This window comes from Leuciscus leuciscus, assembly GCF_965113295.1.
Source record: "Leuciscus leuciscus genome assembly, chromosome: 4".
Taxonomy (NCBI): Eukaryota; Metazoa; Chordata; class Actinopteri; order Cypriniformes; family Leuciscidae; genus Leuciscus; species Leuciscus leuciscus.
In genome coordinates this window covers 6,490,238-6,508,246 of record NC_138728.1, presented here as the reverse complement: position 1 = coordinate 6,508,246, position 18,009 = coordinate 6,490,238, and the positions used below count along the sequence as shown (strand labels likewise).

General features: G+C 36.9%; 1 protein-coding gene across 1 annotated transcript; it reads left to right on the top strand.

The window, feature by feature from the left end:
- Positions 1-8,683: 8,683 nt before the first annotated feature.
- On the top strand, positions 8,684-17,700 carry LOC309496336 (uncharacterized protein). The gene is made up of 2 exons (XM_082166333.1): positions 8,684-8,920; positions 11,908-17,700. Exon 2 carries the CDS (start codon positions 11,968-11,970, stop codon positions 17,368-17,370), a length of 5,403 nt encoding a protein of 1,800 aa, XP_082022459.1. The 5' UTR covers positions 8,684-8,920; positions 11,908-11,967; the 3' UTR covers positions 17,371-17,700.
- Positions 17,701-18,009: the final 309 nt, after the last annotated feature.

The window sequence follows — 18,009 nt, the reverse complement described above, 5'->3', positions numbered from 1 at the left end:
GGAGTTTATTTAATCTAAATTTGTTCATGGACAGACGAGGAATCAACTTGTGCAACAGCAGTTACCAGTCGAGTTAGTTTAAATAGTATAGCTTTATTGCACATCCCTTGTTAGGGAACTCTATTAATTGCCTGAATGTACAATTACGTTAAAGGTACACTGAGTAACTTTATGGCCCTTCAAACTTAAATCTGAAATAGAAAGCTTTTGTAACATTACAAATGTTTTTACAGTCACTTTAAGTCAATTTAATGCATCCTTGCCGAATTGAAGTATTAATTTCATTCAACAACCATAAAATAAAAAAAAATACTGACTGAACAGTAGTGCTTTCTATTTCAGATAAATGCTGTTCTTTTCAAAGAATCCTGAAAAAAAAGTGTACAACTGAAAATAATCAGAAATGTTTCTTGATTCTCACAAGTTCTCCTAAAAAAAGTTATGCTGCAAGTTATGCAAGTTATTTATTACAATATGTTAATCACATAATGCATCTGATAGTTAGTCAAAACATACTTACAAAGCCAAAGATGCTCAGTGCTGAGGCTCTTAAAAGAGCCTTCGGCTGTAGTTAGCTCCTGTTGACACAGGGAAAAGAGAGAAATGGAAGAAACATTATTTTTCAGCAATGATTATTGGCAAATGACTATATGTTATGAACATGATAAATGACAGATCTAGGATGACTGCTAGATTGATCAATTACACAATCAGATGACAGTTTTACCAATAATTGGCATAGAATTAAAAAAATATATTTTGCAATGAATATTATTTTTCAATAGTCCGCCTTTACATTGCTTTAAATGCCTTACTATTTTAACATGTCATATTTCGGTCCTGTGCAGAGTGAATCCAGCATTTATACGTAGCTGTCCCATCTCTTACATCGTGTCTACACTTTGTTAATGAGAGTTTTCGCGAGCCTGCATAATTCGGCACTGAATAAAAACTCCTGCGTTCTCCAGAGCACGAAAACAAATAAAGCTAAAGCACAAATATGCACTGGAGCGTTTGGTTCGGCAAATCTGTTTCGCCAATATATTATAACCGTATCAAGTAACAGTATCAAAGTAGCTATCTCTTGCTTGTGTTTGAGGGTGCATAGCGCCCTCATAGAACCGGGCCTGGGGCAGAGAGAGCGCAAGAGAGTGCCTTTGAGAAAACGCGCTAGGCCTAACTTACTTCAAAACGCCACACATTTAACTGACGAGTAAAATATGCCATAACTGGTCGTAAAAAGGACAGAAAACCTTTGTTTGTGTAAATATTAGATTGGGTCCATCTACCGGAAAAGGCAGTCAGTCAATTCTATGGCATTTAATGGGATATTAAAGTGGCAGTTTCGAGGAAAATTAGACTGTCATGTGAGCTGTTATTAAACGCCTATTAGATTTTATTATTTACTTTCTTCATAAATTTAGCTATATTTAATTGATATTGGTAATGGTTTACTTTGTAAAAGTAACTTATAAATTTGTTCCGTAAAAAGTACTTACCTCAGAAAAACCCCAGCTGGCGTCTAGCGATCCACTCTCTCTCAGCAGGGACGTCCGTTATGAGCGCGCGCTCGACACGTGACGTCACACAAACCTCAGTTTACATTCTGCCAGGTTGTTGCGCGGGCTTTGCAACAATTACAATTTTGTGAGGTGTAAGCAAGGGCGTAGGTTTGGCCTCAGCTTTGGTGGGGACATCCCCCTCCCCCTGGAATGAGTTTTCTATATGTAATTAAATAATGAACAAATGAATAAAATACACACGTATCATAGTATGCATTCAACACAACAAATCCATTATTATTATCTATTATTATTATTATTATTATCCATAATTACAGTATTCCATTAATACTAAAATTGTATCTACTATTCTATATCAAATTCTATTGATATATTCTATTCTTAAATATTAAATTCTTAGGCTACACTCACTCACAAATACATTACATAAATAGAATGTAGAAACGAAAAATGTCTCAGATCCACTGTTTATGTTGACTGCAAGATTCTAAGTTAAGGTCAGCTAATTAACATTCAGTGACTTGCTAACGTAGCATTCTATCATGATAGCGTGACTTCTATGAGTCTATCAGTGCTGCACAGCCTAATCAATACTCTTAACCTTAGTTGAAAGATTGCTGCTGCTAGGTTTAACTGTAACAACATGGTAACACATACTATCACCAATCAATACTATTTTCCACAGTAGAATCTGCATTTGAAAGCCTGGTCAGTCACTACTACTGCTAGTTTATTTGTGTGGCTAGTTATTTTGCCTACTTACACTCTGCTTTATGAAAAAGCTTCGTATGTCCCCTTTCTTCTTCTTGGGTGGCATAGCTGATCTATCTACAAAGTACAAAAAGTGGCAAAAAACGGAATATTAAAATGTTTTACTCTGGCCTTTGTATGTGGCAGAGAGACAGCCCTGGTAACTTACCGTCGGCGTCGTCGACGCGCGCGCGCGCACACACACACACACACACACACACACACACACACAGACTGTACACACACACACACACACACACACACCACCCGCTCGCTGCCAGTGCAAGCACAAAAGTAGTCCCGGCCCGCGCGTGTAGCCTGTCAGATACACCGCCGCCAATCAAATTACGACGTTTCTTGTACTGTCTTTGTTTTGGCCGTTGGAATCGATCCAAATAGCAGCGCAAAGATCCAAATAGCAGTTCAAAGGAGCTTGCTAAATATTGGTGGGGACAAATTTGTCATCTCAAAATATTGATTGGGACTAGTACCTAGCGTCCCCCCCTAAACCTACGCCCATGGGTGTAAGCAAAGTTTATATATATAAAGTTTATATTAATTTAAAATAAAATAAAAATACATTTATATAATTTATATTGCCTGTATGGGAACCAGTTGTGAATTTTTGTATATATTTATTTATTTAATTTTATTTATTTTTTTGTTATTGGAGAAAATGCTAATATAAAAATTACTCTGGTCTCTCACTAAGAACTAATTTTAAATCCTTCCATCCACGTGTTTTTATTTATTTATTTATTTTATTTAACTTTTAAACATCCAGTGTTTGCATAGCTTAAAAATGAGAATGCAGATTCATGATTTTCATCTGCAGAACAAGATGGGGGGAAAAAATATAAAACATTATCATATGATATTTTAATATGCCTAAAACATAAATACAATATGCATATACAAACTTAAAAAAATCTGTCTTCTTCATTTACAGTAGCACTACTGCTTTTGCATAAACAGTAAAGTACTGTAAATTCCATATACAGTAAGTTACTGTAAATTTCATAAAAAATACCCATAATGCAGTGCATATTACAGTAGTTAACCGTAAATAATATAAGTGGTATTTTACTGGGCTTTTTTGCGGTAAGTAACTGTAAAATTATGGCAAAGTCTAACAGTGTAGATGAGCGAAGCCAAGTTCCCCTTTTCATTGTATATTAGAAACAAGGTGGCCCACCAGACAAAGATACAAGATTACCAATCTGGCATTTGTGGTTTTGAGGCCCCTGGGGTGAAAGTATCAGTTTGTCATATCATTCTGGACCATATGTGATAAACAATCCATACATACATTAGTATCAGGAGCTGCTCTTTTCCCCTTTCCTCATACTAGATGTTTCCTCTGCAGACATGGTATTTAAAATTACATCTCAGCACTTTAATAAGTCTGTCTAGTGGAAACTTTAGACTTCTGCTCACCTCTACAGAAAGAACAAAAGGTCAACCTAAATCAACTATAGAGACATCAAGAATAACATGTGAAAAGAGCATTAAACATACATTTCAGATGATAATAATAATAGTAAACACAACAAACTGTATGATTCCTTAAGATATGATTGGTTAGATTTGATTAAATTATCAAACATAAACACGAGATATTAAAAAAATTCTACTTCATCAGTAATAATCCGTTTTTAATAATTAAGTACCTTAACAATATGCAAGTCTTTAACCAAATTAAATGGTTACATCGATTCGAGAATACGAATAATCACGCGCAGATCTATCTATCATGTAAAATACCCGTCAATGTGCAGATCCTGCGGCTCATAAGCATATGAAAGAGTAATTAGCGGCAAAAGGCGCCAGCACTAGTGAGAACTACTTCTCACTTCAGATGGTTGAGACGATCATCATCACCATCAGCTGAAGAGTGTTGCGCCCAACCCCCATCGAGGCTATTTATCACTGCCATTTGCGACTTGAAGAAAAGCATGTGTTTCTATAAAACTGCTGTAACAGAAAAAAAAAAAATATATATATTCCTCCTGTTTACTTTTCAACATATAATCAAATATTTTATCATATACACTGTAAAAAATAATACTATAGTATTAGGGAATTTCATTTGTCTCATGTAAAAAGTCTATGCTGATGTAGCTATCAAGCACAGGACAGAGGGTTTGTGCAGATGGAAAAGTAACCAAAATGCTGTACATTAATCATATGGGAGGATAATGGAAAAGCACTGGAAAAGGTTATATGAGATGATTTTTAATTGTGGCAAAACTAAGAGGAGGGGCGAAAAGAAAAGATAGCTATAAATGTGTCCATTGGATCCCTAGCGATAAGAAAAAGGTATAGAAATGAACTATGGCCATGGAAAGATCAGATGAACAGCTGGCATCTCACTTTATTGCTTGCCCAATAAAGCTAATTCTTCTGAGACCTGGAACTTCGAATCTGAGAGCTTTCTTGAGACCCGAAAACTGAAAAGACAGAGAAACTTTGAATCTGCTACTACAACAATAGTCAATCATATCTTCTTGTGTTGATTTATCATCTGTTTCCTTTGATGGTTTTGCTTCTCAAATAGTATCAATAGTGGATCTATATTTTTGACTGTACCTTTTGTTCTGAAGATGTAAGCAAGTTTCCAATAACTTCTGGAACAAGTTTTTCTGTAAGTGCATAGTATATTTTAATGCCACAACTACAATGCCCAAAAAGAACATCTCAATTTAGATGTAATCTGCATAAGTACTGTCTCTTGAGGCATAATAGCAGTGTTGTCTATAGCAAGATGTTTGTCCATTCTCTTGCCCCAAAGATGTCAAAACTATATCTAGTTTTACAGCTGTGGGCCCCAAGAGGCCCTTAAGGAACTTGCCCTTGCTTATCTGATCAAACATGTTTAAGAAGTGTGTTTCCATGTTTCTTGTTTCTCTCTTTCAGACTCAAATCTCTCTCCTTCTCGCACTCTTGCTCACTACAAGAGGGCTCTCATCCACTTTATTCGCCTTAGGCGAGAATATTTTACTCAGATATTAAAAGTGATTTTTAACTGTTATGTTTATTTTCCTTATTAAACTCTGAATTCTGAATATTCCAAAATATTTTATTCATTTTTTGTTTCCAAATCTGCTGTTAAGAAATAAAATTGATTTCTATCTGCATTCCTTCATCTGACGGGATCTCTGTGCATCAACATACATCACAGAACATCTCAGAATTGAGAATAATATTCTGAGAAGTATGTTCAATGTCCTCAATATAACTTTCCATCTTGAACCGCTTTTCTCCAAAAAGCCAGTTCCTAAATTACATCATCCTGCAGGAACTTCTGGTCCCTAAAGGGACGTGGTGGTGGAAAAATCTTGTGATGGGAGAATTTTTTATTATTATTATTTTCAAATCTTTTGCATTCCCCCGTGAAACTTAAAGAAATGCGGTCAATGCTTAACTCAAGGTGGAGTTATTCACAGATTCGAACTTCTCGGATCAATAGCTCGGCTAAACGTTGTTAAAACACAAATTATACTTGTTTACAATCAGAGTAACTTAGAGCTACAACCAAATTTCCCTCAAAACGAGCTTTATAATATAGGCTAAATGGATCTCTATGAGTAGGCGGCTGAGAGACAAGTCCGAAGGGACCAAAAACGTGACTACAAAAATAGTCATTACTTCAATGGTACAAACTGTAGTGCCACCCAATTCAGTTTACACATCACTGGTGTCCCACACTGGTCATAGGCTACACTGCTTTTGCACATTTTATATTATGAAAAATATTCAATAACTTCACCGTAACACCAAATTTAGTTCACACATCACTGCTCTAATGTTGGTTATACAACACTTTAGTTTGGGAAGTAATTGCACACAAAAAATAAGAATAGGCCTATTCTTTACTCAAATTATATTGGTACTGTATAGCTATAACATAATAGTTACATAGCTTTTGCATTATGTTTGCTTACTGAATTTGATGACATTACACTGTATAACAGTATGAAGTTATTGAATATTTTATATTTTTTACAGTAGGCCTTCCACCCATTACATTTTTTTAAAAAAATTTATGAATTGCAGTTGCTCCCATAAATTTTTACACTGTAAAAAATGATTTTTTGGTGAAGTAAATACTACTGAAAAAAAACAATGTAATTTACATGAAAAAGTTAGTCCAGGCAAGAATTTAAAAAACTAAGTAAATTCCATATCAGTACTTATTTCAAGCGAGTAGAAATGAAAGCGTAAATATCAACTCAATAAAATTAAGTAAAAATTACTCAACTTTTCTGATACTGGGGTTCCCATCATGCACTGGACCTTGAATAATTAATGAGGTTCATTTTTCACTGTTTTCCAGCTGTATTTACACTGTTTTATCATTGCTTTTGTTGTCAGGATTAGTAACTTGCCATTTTGTGCCATTTTGAGTAAATTTTCTGCTCAAAATGACACATTCAAACACAAAAATGATCCATCAAATGTTACCGTCATTGTGTATTGTCTACGAAGTATTGAGGTACTGTATTTGCATTCACATGAGACTTAACATCTGACATGATGTCTTATAAATTACTTAGATAATCTAAGTAAAGCACATACTATAAATGATTGGTATAATTCAATATTATTGTTTGAGTGAAATGTAATGCAAAGGAATATTCAACTAAATCGATATCAATCAACCTTTTACTAGCCAAGTTAAAATTACTTATTATCTTTGTTACTTTCACTTAACTAGGTTAAGTAAAGTTTACTTAATTCCATATTCCAAGTAAATTTAACTTAAAGATTTCTAATTAAAGCTACTAATAAATGTTTAGGTTTTTACTTGGCAAACTTTGTAAATTTACTAGCATTTTCAGAGTGAAAAAAATTAGCAAGCTTTTTTCAAGTAAATCCTACTCCAAATTTTTTACAGTGTACTTAATTGTGGATGACATTTCAACTTAAATTAGGCCTATATTAAACTGGCTTAATGTTGAAATTGTGTTAAAAATCCCGTATAAATTTTTTTTTTAATTGATTAAATTATTTTGATGAGTAGCCGTTAAATGCAAAAAGATACGTTTCTATGACGCCTACTAATCATACTAATAGCCTACATGGTTTAAAGTTTCAAGAGTATTTGTTTTGATTTAAAAGTTGTAGCCTACTAATGACAGTATTAGTCTCCCTATGGTAGGCTATGATTTAAATATTGTATATGCTCTTTTTACATATGTTTTTAAAAATAGATTTGTTGGCAGTGCGCCGCCATTAAAAAGAGGCAAGAAAGTTAATAAATAACTGCGGAAAAGGGAATAGGGGTGGGCTTACAGAAAGTAACAATATAAAAGAGAAAGCTGCACTGAGATTGTTAGATGTAACGTTAAGTTAGGCTACAACTGGCATCTCGGCTTTGTTGATCTTTGGCATGTGGAACTTCTTGACTTGAGAGATTTTTTCGGGATAAAATAAGATTTCACACCAAAAGCAGCAGCACAAACAACAGTAAGTATGATACAGTAAGTAATAGGCCAGAGGAAATGCATCACAAGGGCTCCCCAGGAAACCCGAATTTAGCTCAATTGATGCTCAAGGGTGAAGAGAAAGCAGTATTATATGCTAAACAGTGTGAGCAGACTTGTGAAGGATGTTGTTTGCATATTTATCACATACATCTTAAACTAAAAACCACATGCCTGTCATGCAGAATGTTGCAATGAGAGCAAAATGAATCAAAATCACACTTTAGATGTTTGTTTCACATAGTTTCACATGTGTAAGAAGATTTATTGTTATGAGACTGCTAGCCTAATTGTCCAGAAAACTTCTAAAATGCTCAGACGTTTTCTATTCGCTGATTGAGGATATTGGGATCCTTAGTTATGCATTTGGCTGTTGCTCTTTTGCAAGGCGTGTGTTTGGATGTTGTCGTGCAGGTGGTGGTTGTCAGTAGATGTTTCTGGGCTGCGATTACGTCAGTCCTGAACACGCTTGTTGCAGCAGGATGTTGTGGTTTGCACCCCCCCCCCCAGGCTTTATTTCCCTTTAACGTTACATGCATAAAATGCGTGCATGCTCACAAAACCTATTTCAATTGGGTATTAGTATATGCTTCATTGAAAAAATGGAATTAAAATGCTATTATGCTAATAGGACATGTATAAAGCAAGAAAGAAAATAATAAGCTTAAGTGAATGTCAATGAATAGTGATCGATCTTTTCGCACACTGGGTGCATTGTTTAGCTACATAGTGCTGTTTATTAACAGTGTGGAAAGAAGATAACAATTTAAAAGAACAAGAAACAAATTCCTTTGCTTACATGTGGAAATTTACATAGCCTAATGCTTTTTCTTCTTTTTTTTCATAGGTGATAAGTGATGGGCGGAGGATGTCTTAAGACAGCCCCTTCTTTTGTCATGCATTGGCATCTGCAGATTCTGCAGATTCTGTACAACATGTGCTTGGGTCGCGCCCTCACAACGCGAACTGAGTTCCATCCGCGCTCATCTCAACTTAGTCGACTGTTTATGGATGTGCGATAGACGTTTTGCAAGTTTAATGCAACGCGTTAAACCCAAGAGCGGCCGGGATTCTCATGCGGATTACATCTTTGTTTTGAACAGGATAAGTTTGGAGCCCAAACGTGGATAAGGAGTCGATGTCAGAGATGCACTGTAAATTGTGAGTATCGAACTATACGGAGTTAGGAAAGTTCAAACTTAAAATGGGGGGTTTTAGAGGCTTAGGAAGTATGTTAAAATTGCCTGGTTTGTTTTCTGAAAATGTTTCTATCTTTTTTTTAATCCACCCATGTTGTTTTGATGTAACGTTACATACATTAGCTGCATCATATTTTTTTTTGCATCGTCCTACATGCATTGCCTACACACACACTTAATAGTTATGATAAGTCGTTAAACGTGTTTTCATTTGAACTAGTAACTAGTATATTTTATGTCACTATTAACTCAGCTTTTAATCACTAAGTTATCTTATAGAGAGTCGTTTCTTCAAATTAGTTAGATGCAAGCAGTGTCTGTCGCACGAGCCTCGGTTTATTTTACTGATAAACGGAGTTGGGCAAATGTAACGTTAGTCCGTTTCTTATTACAAATTAATGACGAAAATTATAGTAGGCCTAGGATATACTATTATTATTATTATTATTATTATTACATATTACTATTATATACAACTATTATATACTAGCCTACTGTCTATTATTACTATTACATTGCCTGCCGAATGTATAAAGTGATTATTTCAGAATTCGCCATTCAATAATAAATCTCCAATAAATAATGAATCGGTTAGTCTTGACTGGCAACGCCTTTCGCCTCCGGTGCGCGCTCCGCCAGACGATTTCGAGCAGAGCGAGAGACTTGAGATTGAGAATTGGGGAGTGAAAGCGCCCAAGTGAAGCAGAGAAACGAAACTAAAGACCTGTTCAGGTCTCAAGTGCAGGTCAGTTTCATCTGTAATTGTTAAAAGGCTAGTTTTATCTTTGTTAACTTAGTTAAGCATTAAACTGCTAGCGGAGTTAACATTATCACCCCATTACTACCCATGCTTAAGGACATCATTATATCTATTGTAAAGTTGCAGTAGTAATTTAGCTGACACATATTCACATCGTTTTATAATAGGTTTAGAGCGAGCTAGGGCAGACAACAACACTACAAATTAACCATGGCTTTACCACAAATAAAACCATGATAAACCATGGTAACGATAGTTAAATCATTACCACAAATTAACCATGGTTTTGCAACACTAACCATAGTTTAACCATGGAATTTGTTGTAAAACTGTAACTCTGATTATACAAATGGTAATTTATCCACCAAAAAAAGTTACTATACTTTTACTATGATACATGCATACATACTTTTAAAATGTTTAATAGTCAACATTTTAAATGATTGAGATTTTTCTATAAAGATATTTTTATGATGTATTTTTTAAATCTCGAGTATCCAAGTCATTTTAAGATAATACAATAACACATAGTCATAATGTATACTCTAAATTTAACCAAAATAAATGTATGCCTACAGAGATAGCAAAGAGCGCTACCTACAGTTCCTTGGAACAAAACCTGCAAATGCATCCAGGTGCAGATCATAAAAGACTCTGTGTTTCCAAGAATCAAACCAATAACAAGTACAAAAACGCCACTACATTACCAGGTTCTTTTAAACACATACCCTGAAAATATTATTGTATATTTCTATTAGAAATCCAGTATGTTTGTGGTATGGTTTTGGGAGCAAAATGAGCAGAATTAAGAGACTGCTTCTGAATTCATGACCACATATCAATACCGTGGTGTGGTTATGGAGTGTGATATACAGTATAACTACGTAATATGGGTAAAAAATCTTTAACACGTTTTTAATAACATTTAAAAACCGGTTGAATATGTCAATTTGTCTAGGCTGGACATCACTTCTGGCCACTACTTTACATGTACTACAACTATATCAGTATGGTATGTGTTTGTATGTATATATACATACACACATACCATACTGATATCCAATACCACCACTGCCTCCATGCCCCTAAACATATTGGTGCTACTTATTCATTAGCTACTAATACTCATTCCAGTAGTAATTTGTATATATTCAATTAGTCTCTAGTGCAAAAAAAATATGCAGTTAACCAGTTACAATGGGAAAGTTACTTGTCAGTCTTAGTATTAGCTAACTATTAGTGACAAATTGAGTAGTTCCAATAGTCACACTATTGGAAAGAGTACTAGTATCTAATGAAACGTTACTAGTGAAAAATACTAATCAATATTTCATATTTAATTCCTTTAAAAAAAAAAAAAGTACTAGTAACATTCAAATAGAGGAATAAATGTTAAAGCCGTCTTATAATACATGCTAAAATGCAGCTGAGTGTGTTTGTAGGCTCTGTATATAAAATGGAATGACATATTGAACACAGACAACAGCTTGAATCTGTTCTTCTGTGAACTTCCACATACTTACAGAAGCCTAATATTACACTAAAAAGAATGCTGAACTATAGTTAGACAGCATTTGAGGTCATGACTAGTCACAGGTCAAAGGGAACAGGAATATGGGCATCCTATTACCATGAACAACAGCTGCCAGTGTTGAGGAACAGGGGTTGGTCGCACGATCTATGCATTACAGCTTAGCCTAGTTTTAAATGTTTAACTCAAGGACTGTCGAAGGACATTTATTTTGAGTGATATCTGTAAGGTTGCAGGGACATTTTAGGGATGGCTTTAAAAAAAATTGATGAGATATAATTTTAATTTATTTTATTTTATTGTCTTTATCATCTAATCGATCATATTTTAAATCATGTTCCTGTGTTCATCATTATATAATCTGAAATATCAGCATCAAAGTACTGCGAAAGTAAATCGAAAGTATACGCAGCCGTCTGCTCTCTAATCGCTCTTCTGGTCATTTCGATGTCATACACTGATCGGTCTGCGCAGCGCCGCTTCAAGTCGAACACACCTAATGACTTATCAAACAGATTTCTAGAAAACACATCCCCATTTCCATATCTCTGCATATTAAGCTAGGACAATTCATTCTTAAGTGTTATTCCTTTGATTTTTCATGTTATATGACCCGATTTCCATATTTGCTTTTATTAACATATTTTTCTTTGTTTAGAACACTTGTTGAGTAACTCGGCATAAGAGCAAAGGCAGCAGCCATTGAGGAACCTTTACCATGCAGGGATACACATGGCGTTCAAATCAACGTCTCCCGCCACAGTACCAAGAACGTCCTCCACCTCAGTACCAAGAACGACCTCCACCTCAGTACCAAGAACGACCTACACTTCATCACCAAGAACGACCTCCACTTCATTACCAAGAACAATATCCGCCTAAGTACCAAGATGTCAGGAATGAACAACCCAATATGTTCCAGGCACAGTTATACCAACATTATACCACATCAGAGACAAGATATTCCAATGGACAACAAGCCAATCATTGCCAATCTTTTCGATCAAACTTGCATGGATATAATACACAGACAAACCAGGCCCCTCCCCAATACCCATGTGCAGCCTCCAACACACAGCAGCACTACCCATCTGAAAACCCAAACACAAATGGGTATTATGCCCAATTTGGCGCACAATCAAATGTTTCCTCCCCTCAGAACTACGGAAACACAGGGCACAATCAAGCTCACATGTATCGGTCTCCACAGTCAGACCATGGCAGCTCTGTGCGTGACAACAGGAGTGGGGGATTCCACATGTACAACAACGGCAGCACTTGTTCCATGAACAATCAGCAACAACTTCAACCTCCTAGAACGGCTCCTCGTCATCATCAACAACAACAGTTCTCTAGACAACACTCAGGCAAAAAACATAAAATGCACCACCGGACACAAGGACACCATCCACAATCCTCTTCTTGTGCCCATAACAATGGAGTTTCCCAAAGAATTTCCAACAATCAAGCTCAGAGCCAAACGGTGGCCAGTTATACCTCATGCAACTCTACAACACCACCTTCTGGAGCACAGAGCTTAAACCAAAGTCCTGTTAGCTATAACCAGCCAGAACTACGGTCAAATGCAGGTCCAGATGTTTCGGCAACCCATTCTCAGAATAATCAAAGCACTGAGCAACAGTCTCAGGGCACAAACGGTGGGACATATAACGTTAATGAGACCTCTCAAATGACATGGACCAATGAAGCCCAGCCTCAGCCCGACCCTAGATTTGTTAATTCGCTAATATATAAGTTACTGAGTTCAAATGACAATGGAAAAGCTGGTAAGCAGCAATCAGATGAAAGAAATGCACATCATAACACTTATTCAGAACAGTCGGAGGTTTGTGCAACCAACAAGACTGATCATCATTCACATTTTTCTGAACCTAGTGTACAGTGTACTGTTGAACCCCCAAGTAAGAGAATTAAGTATGATGTGGTTCAGAGAGACTATTGGAACAAAGAAACAAGTGTTTCCAAAGACACAAGGGATTTTGGAGTGCAATCTGTCCGACCTGGTACCTATCAGACAGGTAGCAATAAGAACAGACCTAAAGAAACGAGTCAACACAACATACAGTACAGTACGGACCCAGCGGACTGTCTTGAAGCGGTGTTTGCACTAAAGAAAGCCTCACAACAAGTTCACAAGGCAATAGCCATCGTTCCACCCATTTCCCAGCAGACCTCAAACACTGCACAGATGGCTGATACCAGCCCACAAAAAGCTGACAGTCCACCGTTAAAGATTGATTCCGTTTGGTCAGTTGTTGAAGAGTCTGATGCACAAAAAACTGCAGATGACAAGTTGTCTGAATCGCCCTCACCAACTGCCCAACAGGAGGACAAAAGCCTTGAAATTGAGACTACAAGCAACATTGCAGAATCTGATATATGCTCTACTAGCCCAGTTGAATTTCAAAATAATGTTCAACAAGGTGACTGTGATTCAAGTGATGCTTCATTTGACTTGTCCAGTGTGCCAGTGGTTAAGTACACACTAGAGAAACTAATGGACTTAGTGAAGTCTTTAGAGATGATGGAATTATCAGCCGAATATCCAGAGAAATCTGAGAGCTTTTTTAATACGATCTTGCAACTCTTTTGGAATGGGAATAAAGCCAATCTTGTGGAGACACTGAAATCATTTAGAAAGGAGGTACTTCATTTAGAACAGCACTCATCTGTAGAAATCGTAAGGGATTATGAGTCTGTGGTATTTGAAAGCATTGAAACTGAAAACCTAAAAAAGCTAGCTCATTGCGACGTTCTCAATGATGAGATGTATTCATCGTCTGAGGAGTGTAGGTCTTCTTGGTTAAATGTTGATGGACAGCCAGCTGATATTGAAAAGGTGCTTTCAGAGCCGCTGTTGGATGACACAACTGTGATCAAGACGACACCACAGTTATTATCAGATAACACTGTTGTCACTTTAGCCAATTTAGGTGTTAATTCCCTCAAAGATGTGCCCACGGTTTCATCCGATGAAAAAAGTGTAAAGCCCGACACATGTAGTCCGACAGCTCTTTTCACACCCCAGTCAGGAAATGACAGGGAGGAAACAGCCACAGAAAACAATGGCCATTCATTTGCAGGGCTGTCTAGAATTACATCTCTGAGCAGCATCTCCACTGAGAAAGAGACATTTCTGAGTAGCATCTCCACTGAGAAAGAGACACTTCTGAGCAGCGTCTCAAGTGAGAAAGAGACATTTCTGAGCAGCGTCTCCAGTGAGAAAGAGCCATTCAAGAAACAAGAGGAAATCAAACAAAACCACAATTTTACCACTAAACCTTCAGATAACTTCCCACTAGCAGAAAGATCCACCGAGAAACGTACAGCCTGCAACGATGAAATAGAAGTATTCAGACAAGATCATTACGAGCAAACATGTCACAACGTGTCTGTGTCAGATTCAGTTCCTCTGAGCCCTGAAGACAATGTTTCAGATGGTGTAAAAAACTCAGAGGAGTCTTTTTCTACTGAGACTCTTTGTAATTCCAAGGATACATGGCAGATAGAAGATATTTCAGAAGATGAAAATCCAGGCAATAAGGAGGCTCTTGCTAACTCCTCAGACATTGGGCTGGTAGAAGATATTTCAGAAGATGAAAATCCAGGCAATAAGGAGGCTCTTGCTAACTCCTCAGACATTGGGCTGGTAGAAGATATTTCAGAAGATGAAAGTCCAGGCAATAAGGAGGTTCTTCCTATCTCCTCAGACATCTGGCATGTGGAAGACATCTCTGATGATGAAAATCCAGGCAATAAGGAGGCTCTTGCTAACTCCTCAGACATTGGGCTGGTAGAAGACATTACAGATGATGAAAACACTGGAAATAAGGAGGTGCTTTCTATCTCCTCAGACATCTGGCTTGTGGAAGACATCTCTGATGATGAAAATCCAGGCAATAGGGACACTCGTAGTAACTCCCCAGACATACGTGTGGTGGAAGATGTTTCTAATGATGAAAATTCAAGGGATGATGATTCCATGTTAATGGAAATCACAGTGCTATCATCTGAAGATGCTAAATCATTTTTCCAACAGTTGGAAGATGAACCTGAATGCGGCATCAAAACTACTACATCAAAATTTGACTGCCCAGATCTTGTAGAGTGCTTCGATGTACCCAGTCAGCCTATCTATGAATACAACAAAGCAGATGTTTGCTCTCTTTGTGGTACAAAAATGGCGATATCCAATTCCACTAATGTGAAGAACAGTGATGGGGATCTTTTCTGCTTCCGGTGTTGGGAACAGGCACCATTGCTGGAGCTAGAAGAGCTGCCATGCTCTCCCATGACAAATGAGGCTGATGTACTGGGCTCCCCTGCTAAATCAAACAAACAAGGCCAAGATTGTAGTCCGCTATGTGTTAAACTGGAGCTAAATGTGGCTTCAACAAAGGAATGCATTGTGGATGAAAGGCTGACAGGACAAAGAAGTGACCATTTGGTAAAATCAGAACAAAATTCGCCATCTCTTGAACCGAAAGACACGGAGCTAAAGGTTGCTTCACCAGAAATTTGCGTTGTGAATGAAGGACTGACAGGACAAAAAAGAGACACTACGGTAAAATCAGAACTGAGACAAACCTGTAGTCCACCATTTCTTGAGCTAAAGGTCAAGGAGCTGACTGTTACTTCAACAAAAAAATGCATTGTATATGAAGGACTGACAGGACAAAAAAGTGACTGTCTGGTAAAATCAGAACTGGGACAATATCGCAATTCACCATCTCTTGAACTGAAAGTCAATGAGCCAACTGTTGCATCAACAGAGGAACGCATTGATGATGAAGGACTGGCGGGACAAAAAAGAGACACTATGGTAAAATCAGAACTGGGACAAACCCGTAGTCCACCATTACTTGATCTAAAAGTCAATGAGCTAACAAAAAAATGCATTTATGATGAAGGACTGGCGGGAGAAAAAAGTAAAAGTTTGTTCAAATCAGAACTGAGGCAAAATTGTAGTCCACCATCTTTTAGACCGCAAGTCAAGATGCCAAATGTTTCTTCTACAGAGGAACGCACTGAAAATGAAAGACTGACCGGACGAAAAAGAGAAAGTATGGTAAAATCAGAATTGAGAAAACATTGTAGTCGACCATCTCTTGAACTAGAAGTCAATGTTGCTTCAACTGAGGAACGCACTGAAGAAGAAAGACTGATGGGACAAAATAGTGAACGTTTTATAAAATCAAAACTGAGAGAAAATTATAGTTCTTCATTTCTTGAAATACAAGTCAAGGTGCCAAATGTTGCTTCTCCAGAGGATTGTGTTGCAGATGAAGGACAAAGAAGAAACAGTATGGTCAAATCAGCGACACAGAAAGTGCCTGAAATTCATAGGCCAGCTGATCAGGAGAGACATGATATAAAGGAGAGAAACAGATTAGCCAAACACCATAAAAAATCAGCTTTTTTAAAGCATAAACTAAAGTCTGGTAGCATTAGGACTGGTTCCGATGACTCGGTGCTTTTCGCTCCAGATATTGTGGTGAAAAAGATTGTAAAAAAACGCCCTAGAGGTGGGAGTCAGGACTGCAGCAAGGTGAAGAAATGTAAAGAACACAGGCAAGAAAGACACGATCCTGACAGAAGAACCTCACCTCACCCTAGAGAAAAGCTCCAGAAAGTTAAGGAGAAAGTGCCCGGTCATTCACATGACACACCACACCAAAAGTCCAAAAAGAAGTTTGAGCTGTGTGGTATTCTGTCCGTGAATAAAACTAAAACAACTGAGCCAAAGAAAGTGAGATTTGACTTATTTGGATCCAACGGACAAAATGTTCCCGAGCGGCGTTTCTCAGCCCCAGCTACCTTAACGGTCTCCGATAATTTCAACGAGTATACCGATGGGCTTTCTGCTAAACAAAAAGTTCACAACCAGTGGAGCAGCACCTTCATACCTAAAACGAAGACCTTTTCTCCCAGATCACCACAGAAGAAAAAAACTCAGAAAGCTCAGGATTGCATTAACATGACTGCATTAAAAAGCCATTTGACTCACAGAGCCTCGCTCCTGCCCAGTAGTAAGAGAGAGACGAAACACTTTAGAAAACCAGGTTTTCATCAAAAGCTTACAAAATCACTAAGCAGCTAATCTAGATGCTATTGCGTTTACTATGTTTACTTAAATGTTTACACATTATAGCTGTGGCTGAAATGTGGGACCGTTTTCTGTTGATGACAGCGATGGATGTGTTTTTGTTATTGTTATTGAAAGCAAAAGAGAACACTTTATTTTTCTAGAGCACCACTGTTTGTATTATTACTGTACGTGACTGGAAAATTACTGCAATCTGTTATTTTATAAGAATATTTTTTTATGGTTATTTTAAGTACTTCTTGATGTTGTTACAAAGTGTAAAAATATAACATTTGTATTTGGAAATAAAGGCAGTTGTGTCACTTAATAAATCTGTTGAAATTACATGTTCTTCTTCCACTTGTTTAGAGCTTCTTTGGTTATTTATTTAGTTATTACAGAAACTCAGTCTTAGAACATTATAGTTCACATTACTCCAATAAAACACCAAATAATAATAAATAAATAAAAAGCAGTCACGTGTTTGCGGCTCTCTGAGCTCCCCTGCGCCCCCTGGTGGGAGATAAATTTAGCTCGTTGCAGGACACGAGTATTTATTTATTGCTCAATAAATCAGCTGAGTTCAACGCTAACACGATGTATGATTTATTTTATTTTATTTTTTTACTTTGTTCTTTGAGTTTTTTCCCCAAA

Coding starts and splice junctions, on each gene's coding strand:
- LOC309496336 (XM_082166333.1), top strand. CDS start 11,968: ATGCAGGGATACACATGGCGTTCAAATCAACGTCTCCCGCCACAGTAC.